This window comes from Microtus oregoni, unplaced genomic scaffold (genome assembly GCF_018167655.1).
Source record: "Microtus oregoni isolate MIOR12 unplaced genomic scaffold, Mior012 000021F_ref0000039, whole genome shotgun sequence".
NCBI classification, from domain to species: domain Eukaryota; kingdom Metazoa; phylum Chordata; class Mammalia; order Rodentia; family Cricetidae; genus Microtus; species Microtus oregoni.
Window position 1 is genome coordinate 24,212,509 of NW_024543080.1, and position 20,924 is coordinate 24,233,432.

Consider the following 20,924-nt stretch of genomic DNA (forward strand, 5'->3'; position numbering starts at 1 on the left):
TCAAGCATGGCTTGCAAACACTTTTTTTTGTACGAAGATCGGTTTTCCATATAGCAGTCTTGAATATTATTCTTCATCTATCTTTTCAAATGTTATGACTTTGAGAATATTGTTTGTAAAACTATATTTCTAGTCTAATTTTTGTTGCATACTGTTTAAAATAAAAGCATATTATTGTTATGAAGAGCAGAGGCAAGATTAAGATTTGAAAATGTATTTTTGAAAAAAGCAAAAGTTTAACTCTTACTGCTTAGCTCTGTTTAGGTCATTTTTATCACATCCAAGGCTCAAGAAACTTCAGAGAAGACAGTGGGAAACAATATAATATAAAGGGGTACTGTAGGTGGTGACAACAGCTATGAAGTTGATACAAATCAACTCATAAATTCTCTGGTGGCTTGCTACAGCTCAAGCCATTCAAAATCTCAGCATGGTTAGGGGAAAGGCCCTGAAACTCCAACCTTATTGGAGGAGCAATTAATAGTTGATGGTTAAATCTTTTTTCTATTATTTTTTATACCCACTTCTAGACATAGACTTTACATCTAAGGGCTTTTTACTACGTAGAATTTTAAATCTTCTAGAGTTCTCCATATGTGATTATTTTCTTGCTAATAAGTAACTGCCCCTCTCCCTCTACTCTAACTCACCCTAATAGACTCTAGCCTGCTCTATCCTAACCTACCCTACATACCTTACCGTAATCTACTAGTCCCTAGTCTACTCTACCCTATGCTACCCTACCCCAGCCTACCCTGCTATCCCTTTTCTTTTTTCTTTTCCTTCTTTCTCCTCTCCCCTTTCTCATCTCTGTTCTTTGTTTTCAAAGTTAATACCATGATTCTCTTTAATAAATGAAGAGAGGTGGTGATTGTTCTTCTTCTTTTTTGTTTATTTATTTTTAATTTATTTTTTATTGAGAAAAAAAAATTCCTCCTCCTCCCAGCCTCCCACTCCTCTCCCCTCCCCCCACTCCTCTCCCCCTCCCCCACTCCTCTCCCTCTCCCTCTCCAGTCTGAAGAGCAGTCCGGGTTCCCTGCCCTGTGGAAAATCCAAAGTCCTCCCCCCTCCATCCTGGACTAGGAAGGAGAACATCCAAACTGGCTAGGCTCCCACAAAGCCAGAACATGAAGTAGGATCAAAACCCAGTGCCATTGTCCTTGGCTTCTCAGTAGCCCTCATTGTCCGCCATATTCAGAGAGTCCGGTTTTATCCCATGCTTTTTCAGTCACAGTCCAGCTGGCCTTGGTGAGCTCCAATAGATCAGCCCCACTGTCTCAGTGGGTGGGTGCACCCCTTGTGGTCCTGACTTCTTAGCTCATGTTCTCCCTCCTTCTGTTCCTCATTGGGACTTTTGGAGCTCAGTCCAGTGCTCCAGTGTGGGTCTCTGTCTCTATCTCCATCCATCGCCAAATGAAGGTTCTATGGTGATATGCAAAATATTCATCAGTATGGCTATAGGATAGGATCATTTCAGGTTCCATAAATAAAGGTCAGTGAGTCTATAATTTGTTATCCTAAAGAAGCTAGATAAGAAGGTGAACCCAAAGAAAAACATATAGTTATCCTCCTGGGTATGGGAAGTAGACAAGATTGCCAGGCAAAAATCGGGATCTTAAGGGTGGGGTGGGAGGGGGGTAAGGGGAGATGGGGAGAGAAAAGTGAGAAGGGTAGGATGGGGAGAACTTGGGGCAACGGGGTGATTGTTCTTCTTAAAACAGAAGTATACCTCATAAGTAAAGGGGTGTTCTGGAAGTATCAATTGTGGTTTCTCTTTAGCTTGGCTTTGTTTTGTTTTTAGCTCTCAACCTCTGAGTAGTCTTTGGTTCTCTACATCTTCCTTCCTTATCACTTCTCTTCTATCTCCCACATCAGCTGTTAGCGTTTCTGTTTATTTTTTTCATCTGCACATACTTTATGGGCATTAATGCATTCACTTGGTTCTTCAAGCTCAAAAGACCATGGTGAGCACATGCTACCCTCTTTCTCTTTTTTACCTAAGATAGTAAGAGTATTAGAGGCATCCAGCATTTTTCTTTTTTTTTTTTAATTAAAGAAGAAGAACAGGAATAAAAGAATAAGATAAGAAACTTCACTTATTTGTTTACCTCTGTAGACACTTATCACTTTTGGAAAATTATGAAGGTAAAATAATTTATATTTTAGATCTTATTTAAAATAAAAATTATAATTAATATGAGGCAATTTGCTACCAAAATTACCATATGAATCATAACCATCTATCTATTTTATATTTTAAGATCAAGATGGTATATTTGTATATGTATATTTCATACTTAAAATATTTTATCCATCTATATCACATATATATTTAGTCATTTTCTCACATAATATATCATGATTATGGTTTCCCCCTCTCTCTACCCTTCCCAGTTCTTCCTCACCTTACTTCTCATCTGGATCTACTTTTTCTGTTGCCCAATAGGAAACAGGCAGGTTTCTAATGGGTACTGATAAAGTGAAATAAAATATAAAAGATAAAAAAGTGAACATATCAGAATAGGACAAAACAAACAAACGGAAGATAAAGAGTCCACAATAAAGCACAACAAATAGGTATACGTGCTGAGATATACTCATTTGTGCAATCAAGAATCCCATAAAAATACTAAACTGGAAGCCATGGTATATACTCAACAACCTGTAGGGTAAAAAAAAGAAAATACATAAAAGAAGCCCTAGAACACATATGAGACAGGGAGCCCCTAAAGATGTTCTTAAGAACAGATACTGGAAGCAGACCCTATAAATCTCTTATGTTGCATAGAGATGACAAGATGAGAGTTTACTTCACTTTTTTGTACAATGAACGTTAGTTATGTAACTTGCCTATAGGGGTTACAGGAGTCGTCATTATTCTATAACCTCAATTGTATGTGACTGACTTATAATTACTACATAGTATACACATAGAATTTTGTGATGCCACTATTCAAAGAACCAATAATAAAATTAACACAAAGTCTTTGTATTTCTATTTTGGTCTTATTTTATATGATGTTGCAGGTTGAATCTTAGACTTTGTGCATGGTAGGCAAGTCTTTTACTAGTGTGCTATATCCCTACACCTGTAGACTTTGACTTTTATGACTGTAGTGCTGATAAGAACTCAGTATGAAGCCAGACAAATATGCTTCCGTGTAGCTCTACACCTTTTAAATGTTAACTTTGGATAAGAGATAAAATAAATACAATAACATCCAATTCACAAAGTGGTGATGGAGATAATTTAACCTAGCAAAGAATATTCTAAAAGCTTAATAGGTGGCAAATATTTTTTTTGTTATCTCACATTGGGTATTTAGCAGATATGACGAATGCAAGGAGATGTGACTTATGTTTCTGAAACTTCCTAATTACATATTAGCTATAGAGTATTCATAATATTTCCCAATATACATAGCTCCAGGAAGCAGCATCTAGGAGTATGTGTTGAAATTAATTACTTCAGGCCCTATCTGCTTTCCTTTTCCGTTACTTTAAGCTGAAGTTATTGTTGAGAAGAAAGTGATACTATCATCAAATGAGAATATCAATAAGCTCCGTGCCACCGTGTTATGAGTACAGTTTCTTCTTGAGGCTGATCCAAGAGATTCAGGGAAAGATAGCAACAGCTTTAATATTGCCAACAAGGCTCTGCATGCATTCCTCTTTGGAGGACTAGAAATGAAAAAAAAAAAAAAACATTGGATTGTTGGATGTGAAATCTCAGCTCTACTTGAAACAAAGTAAATACTCAGAAAATCCATGGTGTTTAGCATTTAAATCTAGGCTCCCATCATTAAAGCATTTTTTACTCCCAAGATGATTAATGCAGCTCAGCATTTTCACCACAATAATTTTCCTACTTTTAATAAATTCCAGCTTATTCTTGATTAGAATATACCTTCCAGAAAGAAGGAAATCCAAATGAATTCTCTACCTCAACATTAGTTTCTGAGAATGATATAAGTAGATGATGAGAGAAAGCTAAGAAAGAGAAAGTGAATCTTCTTGCAACATTGCTTTGTGTATGTAATCTATGATGAGTTATTTACTTATTAAGTATTGTTGCATGCCTGCCTGTATGTCCCTACATAAACGTTTGAATGTATATGGAGGGCAAAGCCCCAAGAGCAAGCTTTGTGTAACTACTTAGATGTAGTCCAGCCCTCCTTTTTTGATAGTGTCTTTTTTTTTGATCTGTAGCTCAGTAAACAATTTAGGTGGCCTAGTCAGCAAGACATATTGAGATTTCCCAATTAACACTAAGTATGTGTGTCTTGTATGCTACCTAGTAGGACATGTAGCAAAAGATGTTTCTCCTCAATTGTTCTCCACCTTTTTAATTGTTTTAAGGACAGGTTAATGAGCCTGGAACCTGCTGATCCAGTTGGACTGACCGTTTACCTAGCCTTAGAGATCCTCCTATTTCTGTCTCCCAAGCACTGAGATTATGGTTGTATAGCACTACATCTGGTATTTATGTAGGTGCTGGACATGTGAGAACATTGTTGAGTGAGCTATCTCTCCAAACATTCAAAAAGCACTTTTCAAAGTAATCAGTAATGTGGTTAAAGGTAGTATTATATGGGTATAATGAAAAGATTGTAAATGTTGGTCAGTGTATTTGAACTTAGGTACCATCATCATTAGTAACACCCAAGAATCTTACAACAAGATATCCAGTGTGTCTTGTTTTGTAACTATTTTATCATCCTATTGGGATAAATTTAATCCTCATTATATGTTGGATATTCAAATTACTTATTATTATGAATATTGAAGCCAGGTCAAACTTTGTTTCAACATGGTTTTCACATTTGAATCCTCTTTTATCAGTGGCTCTGGGAACAGCCTAATTGGAACGAATAAACTGTAAACTACTATTAGCCCCAGCAGTAGTTGATCTATTGTAGCTGTTTACCTAACTGATCTTTGACCCTTATGTTGTTAACCCAGTGTGTGTGCTTAAGCTTTAACAACTTGCTTAGCAGCAGATTCACCAGAAACTCTTTGCAGAAGGATTAAAATCATTCATAATAAAAGTTGTGTCTCAAAACAATCCAGCTTCTGTGCTTGTTAAAGGCCTAGGCTGAGCAAGCTACAATTGGATGATAAAAGAAAGCCTTGAGGGTTGTAAATGGCCTCTGTCATCACATGTACCTTGCCTCTGTGGAGGCATTTTCTGCCTCAACTGTCAGCCAGGGGATGCCTCTCTGCTGTGCCTTGTAAGTTCTGGGTAGAGGTTTGCTAATTGAACCAAATGGAACTAAATGATCTTATTAAACCAATGCAAAGCACTAAGTGCTAGGTCTCCTCTGGATCTCCCCCTGGATTTTCTTCACTGTTGATTTGGGAAGATCTGTGAATTTAGCTTCCTCACCAGAGTAAACTGAGTAAAAGGTGTTAGATAAAGACTTCACAGGGAGGATAAAACAATCCCTCTCCTAGACGGAGGTGACTTTTCTAAGACCTGGAAAAAGTATCCCAAGATTTTTTTTTTTTTTTTTTTTCGAGACAGGGTTTCTCTTGCATAGAGCCTGCCAGTACTTCTAATGTGATCTATTGAAGAAACAGTTCCTTCTCCATGTGTGTTCTTGGCACTTTTGCTAATCATGTGTTCACTGCACATTCCTGATTTGTTTCTCCTACTAATTTATTTTTTTATTGATTTTTATTGAGCTCTACATTTTTCTCTGCTCCCCCCTGCCTCTTCCCTTCCCCTTCAACCCTCCCTCAAGGTCCCCATGCTCCCTCCCAATTTACTTAGGAGATCTTATCTTTTTCTACTCTCCATGTAGATTAGATCTATGTATGTCTCTCTTAGTGTCCTCATTTCTAGTACTAATTTCTAACATGATCAGGCTGTTTGCGTCTTCCTCTCCCTGTACCTTTTGCCATTACCTTGTATGGATCTTGTGAAGGCTTCCTCAGGACTCTCCTTTGTTATCAATCTCCTTTTGTTACTACGTATTTGATTTTACCATCTTCCACAGTTTTCTGCTCTATAGGCTCAGTTATCATTCACCTTAATCAAGACAAGTCAAACATTTCACCCTTGCAGATTCTTTCACTTCTGTTACTCTACTTGGTTTCTACTTATAGGACTTGCTCTGGTGATGGTTCCCAGTTCTCTAAATCCAGTTTTCAGATCCTGGGTTATCTGAACTGTCTGTGAGCTTTAGCAGTCTTCCCTTCTTCATAGAAGTAAAAAATGATCTTTGTAACATGTTTTATGTGTTGTCTATGCAAAACAGCAGTTCTCATCTTAAAGGAAGATATAAAGGTTTTTTCTTTCTGCAGTAAAATATTAGTGACTATTTAAGATATCTAAATTTCACAAGTCAATATGGCAACACTTTTATGTAGTTTTTGTTGGAAAAGAGCAAAGAAAGTCAAAAACAGGATACTTTTCAAATATATTTTTGAGTACATCGGGTAGGTAAGTTGTGTCAGAGCAAGGGAATCTATTTTCATAATACTCAAAAACAGCTTCTGTATTTGTCAGATTTGATTTCCTAGCCAGTTGTGTGTCTTCAGTTAAGAATTCACCAAAGTGGCAGTGCAGTAAAGCTCTAGTCTTGGTCACAATGGGGGACAGGTGGTAGAGAGAATGGAGGGTGAGGCAGGGACTGGATGAGGGCTTCACTGACCATGTTGTATTGCCCCAGTACAGTTTCATGAGAGATCTAACAGCCCTGAACAGGTCTTCTCTCTGATGTGTACTCGGTGGCACAGGAATGGAGGAGGCAGGAGTGCGGCTCATACTCACCGGTGCATTGAGGTCAGGGGGCCTGACTAAAATTATGCCAGAGCTGACTACAGCCCCACTCCTTAGTTCCATCCAGAATGCCTCTCAGACTGGACTCCAGCACAGATCCATTCAGGCTCCATGACTGCTGCTAAAGTCACTGTGAACCCCTTTGAGCCCTGCTTAATTGATTCTGTGGCCATGTTCTCCTGGTGACCCCTTTAGTTCCTACGATCCTTTTCCCCGTCTTCCATTGGGTTCACCAAGCTCCACCTAAGGAAATCTCTATTACTGACTTCAGATGCTACCTGATGACATCCTTAGCTTCTGGGCTGGTGGAAGCTAGGGGTCTGTTTGTACATCCCAAAATGACTTTACCACAGTCACAAGGATGCTAGGTCAGACACAGTGGTGGACAATTAATGGCTATTACGGGGGGGGGGGGGGAAGACTAAAAATAGCCTAATATAATTTGGTCCTGAATTTACAATATTAGGACAATGATTGTTCTAAGCTGTTCATTGCCTTTGTAGAAAGTTCAGTGTGAGGTGGTATTTCTTTCCAGCGACTTTGATTCACAGCATTTTGGGGTACAATATTCTCTGCTGTTTTTTTTTTTAACTTCACTATACAATGTCTTTGAAGTACAATATTCTCTGCTGCTTTTTATTTCACTATCAACAAGCATTTTCTTTCTTGACGCAAATTTTGGCTCTTTTTTTCTGATTTCTTTAAATTGTGAAACTGTTTTCTTTTTCTTTGTTGGTCTGGTCTCTGATTTAACTAATTTACTTCTCAGACTCTACTGTTTAGTATAAAATAACAGTATCAAAGTGATCCCTAACCTCATTGGACAATGTTTACTGGCCAGAAGTGTTTTTTATCTATCTTGATATAGAACTTAAGTTTCACATGAACCCAGTGAAGTACAAGATGGAACTACAATTGCCTTTTAAGTTTTCACCATAAGCAGTGAAGATAATACATAAAAAAAACTGCAAAATGTTGTAAGATGTTATTTTTAGTAGAGATTTGCAATTTTACAAACATTTTACAAAATTTTGTGGGGCATAATTTTAAAGTAAAGAAGATAAAGAAGTACTCACAATAAAGGGTGGGGGTACCATGAATTAGAGAGCTCATGAATTAGAGTGCCATGAATTAGTTACAGCTCATTGAAAAAGGTAGCTGATGTCTGAGAAAAGAACTCAAATATTATTTTTCTAAATTGTTAGAAAGTAGCTAGAATGTCGTCTGCCCTATGTAAATATTGGTTGAAATAAATAAGGAACACAAATAGACCTAAGTGAGGTTAGACAGTAAACTGTGAATGTCAAAATAGGATCTCTCAGGTGCCTGCAAAGACCAACAATGTTTTTTTTTTCCATTTTTTTTTATTGAGAAAAGGAGAAAAGAAAAAAAAAACAAGTTTCCACCTCCTCCCAGCCTCCCATTTCCCTCCCCCTCCTCCCACCCTTCTCCCCCTGACTAGCCAGGATATAAACGAGACAGACCATTGAACAGTAGCAGAAGAAACAGAAAAGGCTACACTGTAGTCATCAAGTATTATATACATTAGCAGTCTTAAGAGCGTAGCTTTTGTTTCCAGTAATATAAAGGGATATTCTAGGCTGTTGTGAAGTCAAGTGGTACAATCTCATATATGATTTAAGAAGAGCCAGTGTATAAAATACTTATGGAGCAGCAGGATGAGGTGCTCAAGAAATCTTCCCCTGCAAAAAAAGCACCAAGAACAGTGACAAAAGTTATGTAATTGACTTCCACAGATCTCTGGAAATTAACCAGAAGCTTGTAACAATCCCAGGACGATTTAGAAGAAAAACTGGATGTAGCACAATAAATCTATTGTTTTCTCTGGCATTTCGCTTTTATTATCCTGTCTACTTTTCTGTATTACGTGCTCAATTTGAAAACTACCAGTCTTGTAAGTATCCAAGCCTTGAAATGCAACCCCCACAAATCACTGGAGAGGGAAGCAGAGCTTCCCTTACAGATTACCATCTCCACAAATCACTGGAGAGGGAAGCAGAGCTTCCCTTACAAATTACCATCTCCAGAAAAATGATTTCTTTCAGACCCCTGTGTTCATTCTCAGGGCTTGTCTTAGTTTAATTTGACACTGTTGACTCGTGCAGGTAACACTATTCTCAAGACATGTACTAGAAAGAAAAATCAGCAGCTTTTGTTTTGGTTCACAGCTATTTTTAAGAGAGATACCAGCTGGAGTTAAGAAGAACCCAATGAAAACCCTTAAAATGAAAAAAAAAAATTAAGTGAAACTCAGGTGATAATGGAAATGGGGATAAAACTTCACTTATAGTTCTGAGAACCTAAAATGCCATACTACAAGGCAGATTTATTTCATGTACTTTGGGACAAACTGGCAAGGTCCTAATCTTCAATTCAATGTGGCCTTGGTTGTTGTACATGCAGGAAGTGAAGGCCCAGACAGAGTTATAAATCGCCTAGGAGAGCTAAAGGCATCACTGTGTCTCCCACGTGACCTCACACACACTTCTTTGGACTAAGAGACTTAACATTTCCATGGACAGAATGTGAAGAGAATATATTTTTTGCAGAAATAGTCTTAAAAAGCCAAAAAAAAAGTCAGTAAAAGTAAGAAATGGTAACACATGTAATGAAAGGTGGGGTGAATTTCTGATTTGCAGTTGCCATATTACAATAGCTAAAATGTCAAGTTTTCAGCTAAGGAATTATGACTCATGCAAGGAAACAGGGAAGCCAGCTTTATATGTAAACTAAAGTGACCTTTACTCTGATATCATACTACTTTAGACAACAATTCAAGATTCCTCACACTCAAAAGCAAACAGAAAGTCATTATGCAGCTGAGACAACAATTGAGTAAATGATATTGTTGTCTTAAGATCTTCCGATTTCACTTCAAAACAGTTCTCTAAACTGAGAGCTGTACAGTGTTCCTGATCTGAAGATGTTTAACGATGCCCGCTCTTTGACTCAATCCACGTAAGTGACGGCTATCTAGAGCAAACTGTCAATGGAACAAACATTTTTTAATAACATAATTCTTTACTGATTCTTTGGGAATTTCACTGTATGCAACCCAATCCTACTCACATCCCAGTCCCTCCATATCCTGTCCTCACCCCTGCAGCATCCACCCCCAGAAAAACCCCCAATCAATTAAAATCAAAACAAGACCAAAAAACCACCCACTTTGCTCTCCCATATTTCCAACACCTCTTCACACAATATATGCTTTTCTCCAATTAACCCCACACTCAAAATGTTCATTGCAATAAGTCCTTGGTGGAAGCAGCATTCCCATAGCATAATTGCTCTAGAGTAACAGCAATGGATCATGCGGTAGGTCTTTGTAATATAGATTATTGTGACATATTAGGATACCTGTTGAAAAGATGCATGCCCTGGATCACATCTTAAACACCTTCACTTCCTTTTACCTGCTCCTTTTGTGTATTTGAATGGCAGTATGTTTGAATTAGAAAATCCTTCCAACCTTCCTCTTTCCCAGTAGATAATTCATGTAGACCCTTAAGCCCTTGAAAATGTAAGACTACAGTGTTCATCACAGGACAGGGAGAGATTAGGAATAGCCTCATAATTCATGCAAGGAAAATTCTGCAGTGACTGAAAATAACACTTTCTACAAAATCTGCATTTACAGACTCTTACAGTAGGACTGTAGAAACTTAGCTTGCATTTCTGAAAGTGTCCATGATGAATGTGTTTCTGTTAACATGAAATTGAAAAATATGCCGAAGATGATCATTCCATGTTCACCACTGTTCAGTATTTATTGTAATTTGGTTAATACCAAGTTTAGAAGTGTCAAAGTTGCAATATACACAAGATGGTACTTATAAATAGTTCATTTGCATATATCCATGGCTATAGCAAGTTCCCCGGATCCCACAACAGGGAACTAAGAGAGTAAGCCTTTACCGTAAATGAGTTATTTGCTTGATTGGGCTTAAAGAGTTGCCTACAATAACTTTATTTGCTGCATGTAAAGCTCTCAGAACTGTTTTACACTATTATACTTTATCCTATTATATATTTTAATCATTTCTAATCTTGAATACTTTATATTTATTCTGAGAAAATAAATTTTAGTATTTATGTGTTTGTACTGGGAGAGGATGGAAAAGAAAACACATTACAAAGAACAACCTCCCAAATTATTAATCTTTTATGGAAAACATGTTTTTGCTCTTGCCAAGTGTTAGTTTTTTTCTTCTTTCCTTTTTTTTTTTTAAATTGAGTGGTAGTGTATACTGCATTACACAATGCCGACTACTAGTGATTTCACTTGAAATCCATTTTGACAAGCTTTTAAAAGGAGAGCTGTCTACTTTCTCTCCCCATATCTCACCACCCATTTACTTTCCATGCAGCCTTGTTTTATGAGGGGACAGCCCTACAGAAATCATTCATTTTCAGCCTCTAAAGGTTGTTTCTAGTTATCAGACCAAAAAGTCATTTCACTAACATCACTTTAAAAAAAAAAGACAAATCTGTGTTCTGCTTGTTTTGGCTTTTCTTGTTCTTGGTCTCATTGTGTGTGTGTGTGTGTGTGTGAACATCATCTACATTGATTAAAATGTATGCACTCTCCCCTGACCCAGCTTAGCCACACTTTTAATGAGAACATAGCATTTCTGATTAGATATTACTATATGATTTCAAGTTCCTCCTGGCAGTTCTGTGCTTCCTTAAATTTATTGATCTTGTTCTAATTATAGTTGATTGGTTTTATTTTTTGATAGAAACTTCTGCCTTTTATTCCTATATGATGTTTCAGTTATCTGCTTATGCTGATCATCATGAACCTAGCCTGTTTGCAGGACTTGACATTGGCCTGTGGAGTCCTCTACCAGAAATATCTTCCCTGAATTTTGCTGTCTTGAAGAATGGTTATCATCACTGAATACCAAAAAGAGTGAAACTGATTTGTATATCTTTTCTCAAGATCCTTCTCTTAGCAGTGACAACTGTCACCTCCTTTTAGTACTTAAAACTTTAAAATTTTCCCCTCCTCTCTGATGTACAGTCTTCATGGACATTTTGCTTTGTTTACAGTTTACTCTCAGATATTAATCTTTTATGGTTTCCTTTCCCCCACCTCCTCCCATATTTTTTCACCTTCCCATTCACCCAAATACATAACTTATTTGACTCTCTCTCATTAGAAAACAAAGAGGCATCTAAAATTCCCACTTGGGATTGTCTGACCAAATGTGGGACTGGTCCCTGGAGACCACTGACTCAACTATCAGTCAGTAGCTGCTCGTTGCCTGCCTTATATAGACCACATATTGTTGAGTTTTCATGGGTGCAACTTCTTGTCATTTTAGAAGACCAACAAGCACCCTGGTTCTCTGGAACCAATATTGCCAACCCTCTCTATTGTGATCCTACTTACTCTGAGGCTCAGTGGAGTAACCCAGACTCAGAAAAAAAAATGCCACGTTTCCTCTTTTGAATGGATCATAGCTCAACATCTTCAATTTTAAATATAAAACTTGAGATAACTGTAGGATCGATGAAACAGAAAGGGACCATACTGGGAAGGGAGAAAAAGCTGTATTAGAACACAGGTGCAATGAAAAGGAAATAGAATAATGGGGGTCTTTAACTGGTGGAGGGAAGAGAGGGCGATAATACAGAGGGAGCAGGAGAAAGGACAGATGTTAACACTTAAGAGTATCTGAAAAAACAGGAAGTATTTATTTTCTTAAGGTACTGAAAATTGTGTGTGTGTGTGTGTGTGGTGTGTGTGTGTGTGTGTGTGTGTGTGTGTGTGTGTGTAACCTGCCTTTGAGTTGTTCATCGGGGAGATCCAAGAGACTCAAATATTAAGAATTGCCATTGCACTTGGTTGTTTCCCTGAAGACTCTGCTTTTGAAGATAGCTTACAGTTTGATTAAGAACTTGGAGGAATCAAGCCAGAACTTAGCTTGAAGCCTCCTCCATGAGGACTGTCTCTCATAGCATCCAAAGGTGCTTTGCAAGCTGCCAAGGGAGAAAGGAAATCAAAATTCCTACCAACATGTGGAGTCTTCAAATACATCAGTGAGTTCCTAGAAAGATTCATCCAATACTACCATATTGGTATTCTTACCTTAGCTGTTACCAACATTTATCTAAGTGACTTAAGGTCTTCTCAATTGGAGAGATTTCATGACTGAGATGGTAAAGCTCACCAGCCACACATGGCTGGAGAAGAGTAACATTTAGATAGAGACATCAAGGCAGAAAAGCAATTAGTAAAGCTTGGGAGAGGAAGGATCACAGCCAGTGTAAAGGCTGACTCAGGAGCTCACTTAGGCTGTTCCCTGAGAACACCCAGGACTCAAGGATGACTCGTGGTTCCTAAAGTGCAAAGATCAAGGTCTCGCCCAGCTAGCAGGTACCTTTGCTTCCTTTGTGATATCCACTAGTCTAATTAATCAAAATGCTGTAACATATATAAATAACACAGTTTTATCCTGTTCTAATCTGTAGATACAAGCATGGAATAACTTACAGACGGCCTTAGACAAATCAGTGTTAGATGATTCATAGATTCATATATAATATCATCTGTATAGTCTCATTTCTCTTTTGCTCTGTTCTTTTTTTCCTACTTGCTAGAAGGTAAAATCACATTGCAATTTGGATGTAGAACCTGGGAATGCTGGTAGGTGTTGTCAAATGTCTGTCGTTGTCACTAAAATATGCCATTGGTTTATGTTGCTAGTTTATTCCTCTATACACTCATTCACACTAAAATCCTCAGATCTCTACTCCAAAGCCACTTTCCCAGGCTCAGATGTCAGATAGAGAACTGTTTGATACTCAACATCAGAGACTGCCTTACCGACTTTCACCTTCCCTCTGTGTCTTTAGTTGGATCCCTTCTGGTGCCTGTATTATTCAGCAAGGTCTTTGAAGTAATAAACCATACAACCATGTTCATTGTTTTGGTAACTTTACACAATTATATTCCATCTTCAGGGTTTCTAATATACATTCAGACTTCTGAGGTTCATCTTACACCTTTCTGCTCCTAGTTGGCAGCTCTTGACAGCTACCAGATGCCAGCAGTACTGTAGGGTTAAAACAGCTCCTTTCGGGGGCAGGGTTTGCCTCAGGCGAATGCCTACAGATAAATGGGCGCGAGGGAGGCGGCTCCCCCCTTTCCTTCCTACCTCCTGTGCCAGGCGGGAACTTCGGTTCTGTAAGTTTATCATTAAAGTGGTAAATATTCTTTAATATCTGCATTGCATTTATTTACGCCGATACACAGTATCCTTTGCACATTGCTTGTCATCAACATAAGAGAGATCGTTATTCCCATCTTTAGCTTGCACATTTTTTGTCATCTCTCTCTCCCCCAAGTTTGCTACCCATACTAAAAGGAATAATGTTCTCTAGTTAATCCAAAAACTTCTTAATACTGTAATTTCTCTTCCCTGGAACATTTTAGCAGATGTTTATAATATCTGATGTTTATATCATTTAGGTATTAAATAAATGATGTAGCATGATTGACATATTATAAGAGGAAAATAAAATCTTGGGTTTTGTTTCATAATTTTTTATAATCACACATGTAGGAGAAGACCATGATAGCAACACACTTTGTGTAGTAGTTCAGTTTAAAAAAGGAAATTCATGACCTTTGTTAAAAAATAGTGTCATGATTTTGTTGAGCAGGAACCAAAATTAAATCAAACACAGGACTTTGGGATCTTGTAGTTCTGCACAAGGTGCCTTCCCAGGAACTTTACCCTATGGATGTGTTTCAGACACTGTCAGGAGGAAAGTTGTATCAATTTATTTATGTGCTGAGAGAGGTATATAAAAGAGAAATAAATATAGTTTACTAAATGGAAGGGCATACATATTAAAGTAGAATAATTATGCTAATCGGTTCACTTTCACTGTGCTCTGACATAGAACATACAGTAAGTGGAAATACATAGTTAATAAGAATCTACATTTAGTCTCAAGTCCATTATCCATTGTAGTACAAAGCATGGGTTTAGTGTGAAGATTCAGAAATAAGAGTACCTGGGGTTACAAAACCATGCTCTGTCTACCATAGAGTCTGTGATAAGGCAGTGTTTCCAGCTTACTGTACATCATTGTGTACACCATAGGGATGTAACAAGGAATCTACTAAATAGACTTGAAATGCAAATTATTCTATACTAAGTCCTTTGAAGAACACATAGTGCAGTAAAAGCTTAATTTATAAAGAGTCTGTGCATTAAAATTTTTTATTTAAAAGGAATGCTTCTTTCAAAATTATATGTATATACTACTCCTTTATAAATTGATGTTCCTTATTATATAGAAAATGTAGAATTACAAATTTTACTGTGACATTTAGCCAATGATGATGGAAACAAATGATGTCTTTAATTTTTTAAATCTAAAGTTGAATATCTAAATCTGCTGTTTAATTGATAATTTTTGTGTGCTATGATTCATAGATTTCATAAATTTAGAACCCAATTTATTTATATCTTAGCATTTCAAGCAGGTGTAAAGATATTTAATTACCAAGTTTTTTATAAATAATGAAATATAGAAATTTAAGTTATTCACTTTGCTTTTATTTTTTATGTTATTAAGTATTATGCTATATATATATATGAGTATGAATCATGTTTATTTATAATGTGAACAGATTGTTTTCTTTATTTTAGGAAAAGATATATTGATTTGTAAATGAAATACTTATTCTTGTGTGCAAACTACGAATTTCAGCAGCCCTGAAATGGCATCGGAAATATTAGTTTAATCATCAAATTTAGAGTATCAAATAGTATGCATGCTATTGTCAGGATTAAAGATAAATTTGCTCAAATAATTTACTTTAGATGGTTTCTAATAAGTTATTCATAATGAACAATATAACCTTTTAAAAGAAATTCTAAGCAAGCCTGCTTTCTAAGGAGGAACAGGAAAGCTCTTCTGGGTTTACCTTCCATTAGTTGTGAGCACTGCTTGGAAAGAGTGAGGTGAACCCACTTCCTTATCACACCATGTACTCAGATCCTTTTCTCTCTTGCAGATTTCACTATTTAAATCTATGTCCAATTTCTTTTTCATATTAGATAGTATTACTGAAGTCTTCACTAACATCTACGTGACCAGTTTTGGCCCTGTCTCAGATACAGATATGGTGAGTATTTTTTTTTAATATCAAAGATGTTTCTTAACTGATTGGAAATTGTTGGTAATTTAGAGTAAGTATGTATTATTATTGTCACATAAGTCTTTATATATCTCATGTCTGGTCACATGAGAAAAAAGTTGAGGTTGTATTTTTGGGTTTCTGTGGAACACAATGAAAGCTTGAATGTTTTTTTTTCCCAAAAATAGCCTACCTAGATGTAATGTTGCATATAATCACAATTAAAGTGAAACAATTGTATTATTGGTGATGATTTTCTGGAGTTAAAGCACTTGCTTGACTTTCATATAACTGAGTTTCATATGTAACCACTTCTCACCAATGGTGGTGGTACATGAAGATATCCTTATGTATCAGTCATGTAGTCTGCACACAAAAGAGCACATGCAAACCAAACCAAAGAAAACTACAAGGTCAAAATTACTGGATTTTGTTGAATTTATGTTCATTTATTTTTCTTTAAATGAGATCTATGTGAGAGGGAAATTGGTGGAGTAAGAGAAACTCTTAATTATATGTAAAAATGTTAGTAGTAATCATTCCTCCCTATAATAGCAAACGATAGTCCTGTGTAATTGAACATTTTCTTGAAATGATATTTTCTCATTATTGCTATGCAAGATTGTGCCATATCTTCCAAATGATACCTTCCCTGATTCCTTTCCTCCCAATTGCTCCTTCCTCTCTTATCCCATGCTGCTTCTCTGTCAACTGGGAGGCTCACGATATGTTTCAGTCCTCAGGAATCCTCTATTTCTGTCCGTAACAGCTTAAGTTCCAGAGACTGAGAATCAGGAAAGATGTCTTTGTTGGCTTTGTGTCTGGTCTTCCCCACATTGTCATCTCTTCCCAATTTCTTTTGTCACTCTGAGAATACAGAATAGAAATGGACAAGTTTGGATATTTTCCACCTGGATGAACAAAGGAAAACAAAACATTCACCCTTATCTGGTTCGCTTAAACATTAATTTCAATGCTATCACTCTGTCTTCTGGGATTGAGCAGAAATATCACATTCACAATGAAGTGATTGCTTTTTCTTCCATTAGAATAAGTCTTCTACATTGGTTAATGTCTTCTAGGACCTGTGTGGGGTACGGGGTGACAGGTTGTGAGACTGAGGGGAGAGCTTTACTTTGGGGCGGGGTGTTAACTCAAAAATGGTTAGGTCTTTAAGAATTCTTCCAAAGTGACAATGTAATGGTTCCTTTCTCTACAGCAGGGGAGAGACACAGGGACAGTTTTGGAACATCAGGAACACATGCCATAGAACCTAAGCTTTAACATCAATGAGCATATTACCATAGAAGGGGCAAATTTACTAAGATCTTACAAGAACTACAGGCAAAGAACTTCAGACTCTTGGGAGAAGAGGAGAATTCATATTTTCCAGTGATTAAGGCCCTCACTGGTTGTTCAGTCCTGAGTGGTCAGCCTTGAAACCTTGAAACCATATATACACCACCAACAAAACAGATGTATAGCAGGTTTTGTTTGTTCTCTCTCTCTCTCTCTCTCTCTCTCTCTCTCTCTCTCTCTCTCTCTCACACACACACACACACACACGAACATATTTGTTGTATGTATATATGTGTATGTAGGTAACAATAATAACCAAAGACAGAAAAAGAGACTATTGAAAATGTATGTTGAGTGCATGGCAGGTGTTGAAGAGAGAGTACCTGAGAGGGGCTGTGAGAAGGATAGGGAAGGGGAGATTTATGTAATTCCATTTCAATTTTAAACATATTTTTTTTACATTTTTTTTATTGCGAAAAGAAGAAAAAAAACATAAACAAAAAACAAGTTTCCACCTCCTCCCAGCCTCCCATTTCCCTTCCCCTCCTCCCACCCTTCTCCCCCTCCTCCCACCCTTCTCCCCCTCCTCCCACCCTTCTCCCCCTCCCCCCACTTCTCTCCCCCTCCCTCTCCAGTCCACAGAGCAGTCCGGGTTCCCTGCCCTGTGTTAAGTCCTAGGTCCTCTCCGTCCATATCTAGGAAGGTGAACATCCAAACTGGCTAGGCTCCCACAAAGCCAGCACATTAAGTAGGATCAAAACCCCCTGCCATTGTCCTTGGTGTCTCATCAGCCCTCATTGTTCATATTTTTAAATTTATTTTTTATTTCATTTTATATTTCATCTGTAGTTCTCCCTCCAACTCTCCTTCTTGCCCCCTTTCCTCCCCAAAAGCCAACCCTCTACCTATTCCTCCCAATGGGTAAGGGCACCCAGGAGATGTCAGCTAATTCTGGTACATTAAGCTGGGAAACGACCAAGCTACTGCATTAAGTGTGAGCATGGCATCCCACCATAGGGAATTGGCTCCAATAATGGGCTCCAGGATAGATCCTGGTCCTACTGCCAGGAAAAAAAAAAAGTATCTCTAACAGAAATTTGATCAGGATAATCTAACACAAAGCATTATTAACTATCAAAAGGTTTGTTAGGCATTGAAAGGGCTGAAATAGCACTTAGAGTGAAGAAATGGAGAACAAGAGAATGCAGAGCAGAAGTAGTTTGAACCAGGGAATGAAGGAGGACACTTAACAATTCACTTCTCCAAGGCAGTGAGCTCATTCGTCAGTGAAGAAGGTTCAGAAGCTGCAGGAAGTTCAAGCTTCAGCTCCCGAAGAAAGATGTGAGGAATGTATTTTTCTTGGGCTACCTTTCCTAGTGACTGGAAACTCCTCACATGCTTGTCCTGGAAGCTTTGCGAGAGAGCAATCATGAAAGGAGTCTGGGAGAAAATCTCCCTCCTCTTGATATGCATTGGAGTGTTTGTCCAGATACCTCACTTGACTAGACCAGGTATCACATGTTGACATACTCCATCTTCTGATCCAATTAAGGAAAAGGTTTTGAGGTGAGACAAAAAAATATGGAGTTTAGGAACACATAATAAAATATGGCAGGAAGATGATTTAGAGTATGGGCAAAGAGATCACTTAGACACTGAGAAGCTTCTGTGTTATATTTGTCTAGATCCAGGGAACAAGTGCGAAATTAAAGGAAATTTATTTCAAAAATATACATATACACATGCATATACATAACCATGACTATATATATCTATAACATACATTCAAATAATATCACATTAACATACAAACTCACATTCCAATTCTTCAAGAAAAGGTTAATCTGAAGTAAAAGAAATTGGAAATATTGTAAATTTAATACTCATGCATGAAATTCTCAAAAAAAAATAAATACAGGAAGCAAGTGAATATTAAAAAGTTATCAACTTTTTAATGAGAAAGGACTTGGCTTTTATGATTATGAGATGAAATATTTCATTCTTATTTGATACTCCTCTTGCAGATGTTAGAAAAATAATGAGGCAGGCTTAAACTGTGTTTAGTAAAGTCTGAGGTAATCTAAACAGACATGCCCCAAATGGGAAGGAAAGGCAGACACATCTAATAGCCCACAAGTAAAAGAGGAGGACACAGAGGCATATGTCTCATAGAAGCAATTTATTAAGAACAAATAAGGAAGATATTTTACTTCCTTTTTAGTAGTTTAACTGCAGTTCTTTCAATGAGCTATATAATCTGTAGCAGAAATTAAAGCCCTAAATTCTCCTGTTCAGATAAGTGATGTAGATTTGTTCTGACATTAGCTTGAGAGGAAATAGCAGCACAGCATAAAGAATTAAGAATCAAAGAAAAACACCCATGCACACATACACGTATTTATATGTACATAGTCATACAGACACATGCTAACACTTGACTATCAAAAAATTCATTAACCAGCGTAATTGTCCAAAGAAAGTTGTACATCTGAATTAATGATTCTAATTGCAGTGTCTGCAGTTAATTTAAAAACCTTTAACTTCAACATTAAAAAAATTAATGAGTAAGGAGGTAATTAAGCTTTAGAATGTACTGGTAGCTAAGAATGGGCAAAGTTTGCGGTAGGCGTGCACGTTACAACAATTTCTCCTACACCTGACCCACCCTTATAACTTTCCATACAAAGGATCATGTACTTTCTATAAAAGACATGCAAATGTCTCCTTCTGTGTCTGTGGACATTTCATGACATGTATGTGTTTTTCTACAGTAGCAGTATAACTACAAAACATTGAGCTCATGCCTGTAAAAGGGTCCATAGCTCAGGCAATTGTTCCATGCTCAGTGTTAGTGCTGTATCTTGGGGAATTGTTTGTTCTCATCCACTGTGTTATCACCTTCTTGATGTTACTAACAAATTAGGCAGTCAGTTAACTGTGATCTTGATGTATTAATTACTTTGATCTGCTTGGGCCATACTGCTTTCCTTCTCTGTAAATGCAAAACATGTTATCTCAAAAATCCTAAGAAGCCAACGGAATGCTTTGTAGTTCAGAAATACAGAGAGCTGTAATTCTCATCGGATTTCCTTATTATCCTTGCTTACATTGTCATTTGGCTATGTAGTGGATTTAGGGATCTTGGTTTGTGATATGTATCAGAAGCAAAATGATGATGTTTTCCCATTTTAAAATTAGTATTTAAAAATTAGTTATGGGCTAGTTATTGGTACACTGGAATGTGAAGATTAGAGTAGAAGAATACTTTCACACATCAGGCATTTTCCAGCCCCGTAGAATAATGTGTAAAAATGCTTCATAAAGTGAGATTGATACATACCTTTTTGGGATTTGATGAAGATTGTAAACTTGTCTTCTGCATTTATCTAAAAAGTGATGTGTATTACGTAGAAGTATAATTCATCTATAGACAGAGTCTGTGTGGTCCTCAAAATCCAATTGTAGGTATCAGGTGATGGGAGAAGAAAAAATGAGTTACAAACGGACTGTTTCTGGCAAAGGTGCCTCTGTCACCTTTGGGTTGGAACAGTAGTATTAAAAGAGAAACATGCTAATCATTTAGAATGTTTCTATCTATACATTCGATGACTTGTTGATTTTTTGGATTCAGAAAGTTGGAAAAAATAAGAGTGAAGG

The 20,924-nt window shown here is 37.1% G+C and overlaps 1 protein-coding gene across 3 annotated transcripts in view; it reads left to right on the plus strand.

Moving 5' to 3' along the window:
* The window catches only part of Gabra2 (gamma-aminobutyric acid type A receptor subunit alpha2), a 132,698-nt gene that overhangs the window by 37,594 nt on the left and 74,180 nt on the right, over positions 1-20,924 (plus strand). For all 3 annotated transcript variants that reach the window (XM_041671481.1, XM_041671479.1, XM_041671480.1), the window contains one exon: positions 15,889-15,956. In XM_041671481.1, the coding sequence (XP_041527415.1) occupies positions 15,889-15,956 (68 nt within the window). The remainder of the gene's footprint in view (positions 1-15,888; positions 15,957-20,924) is intronic.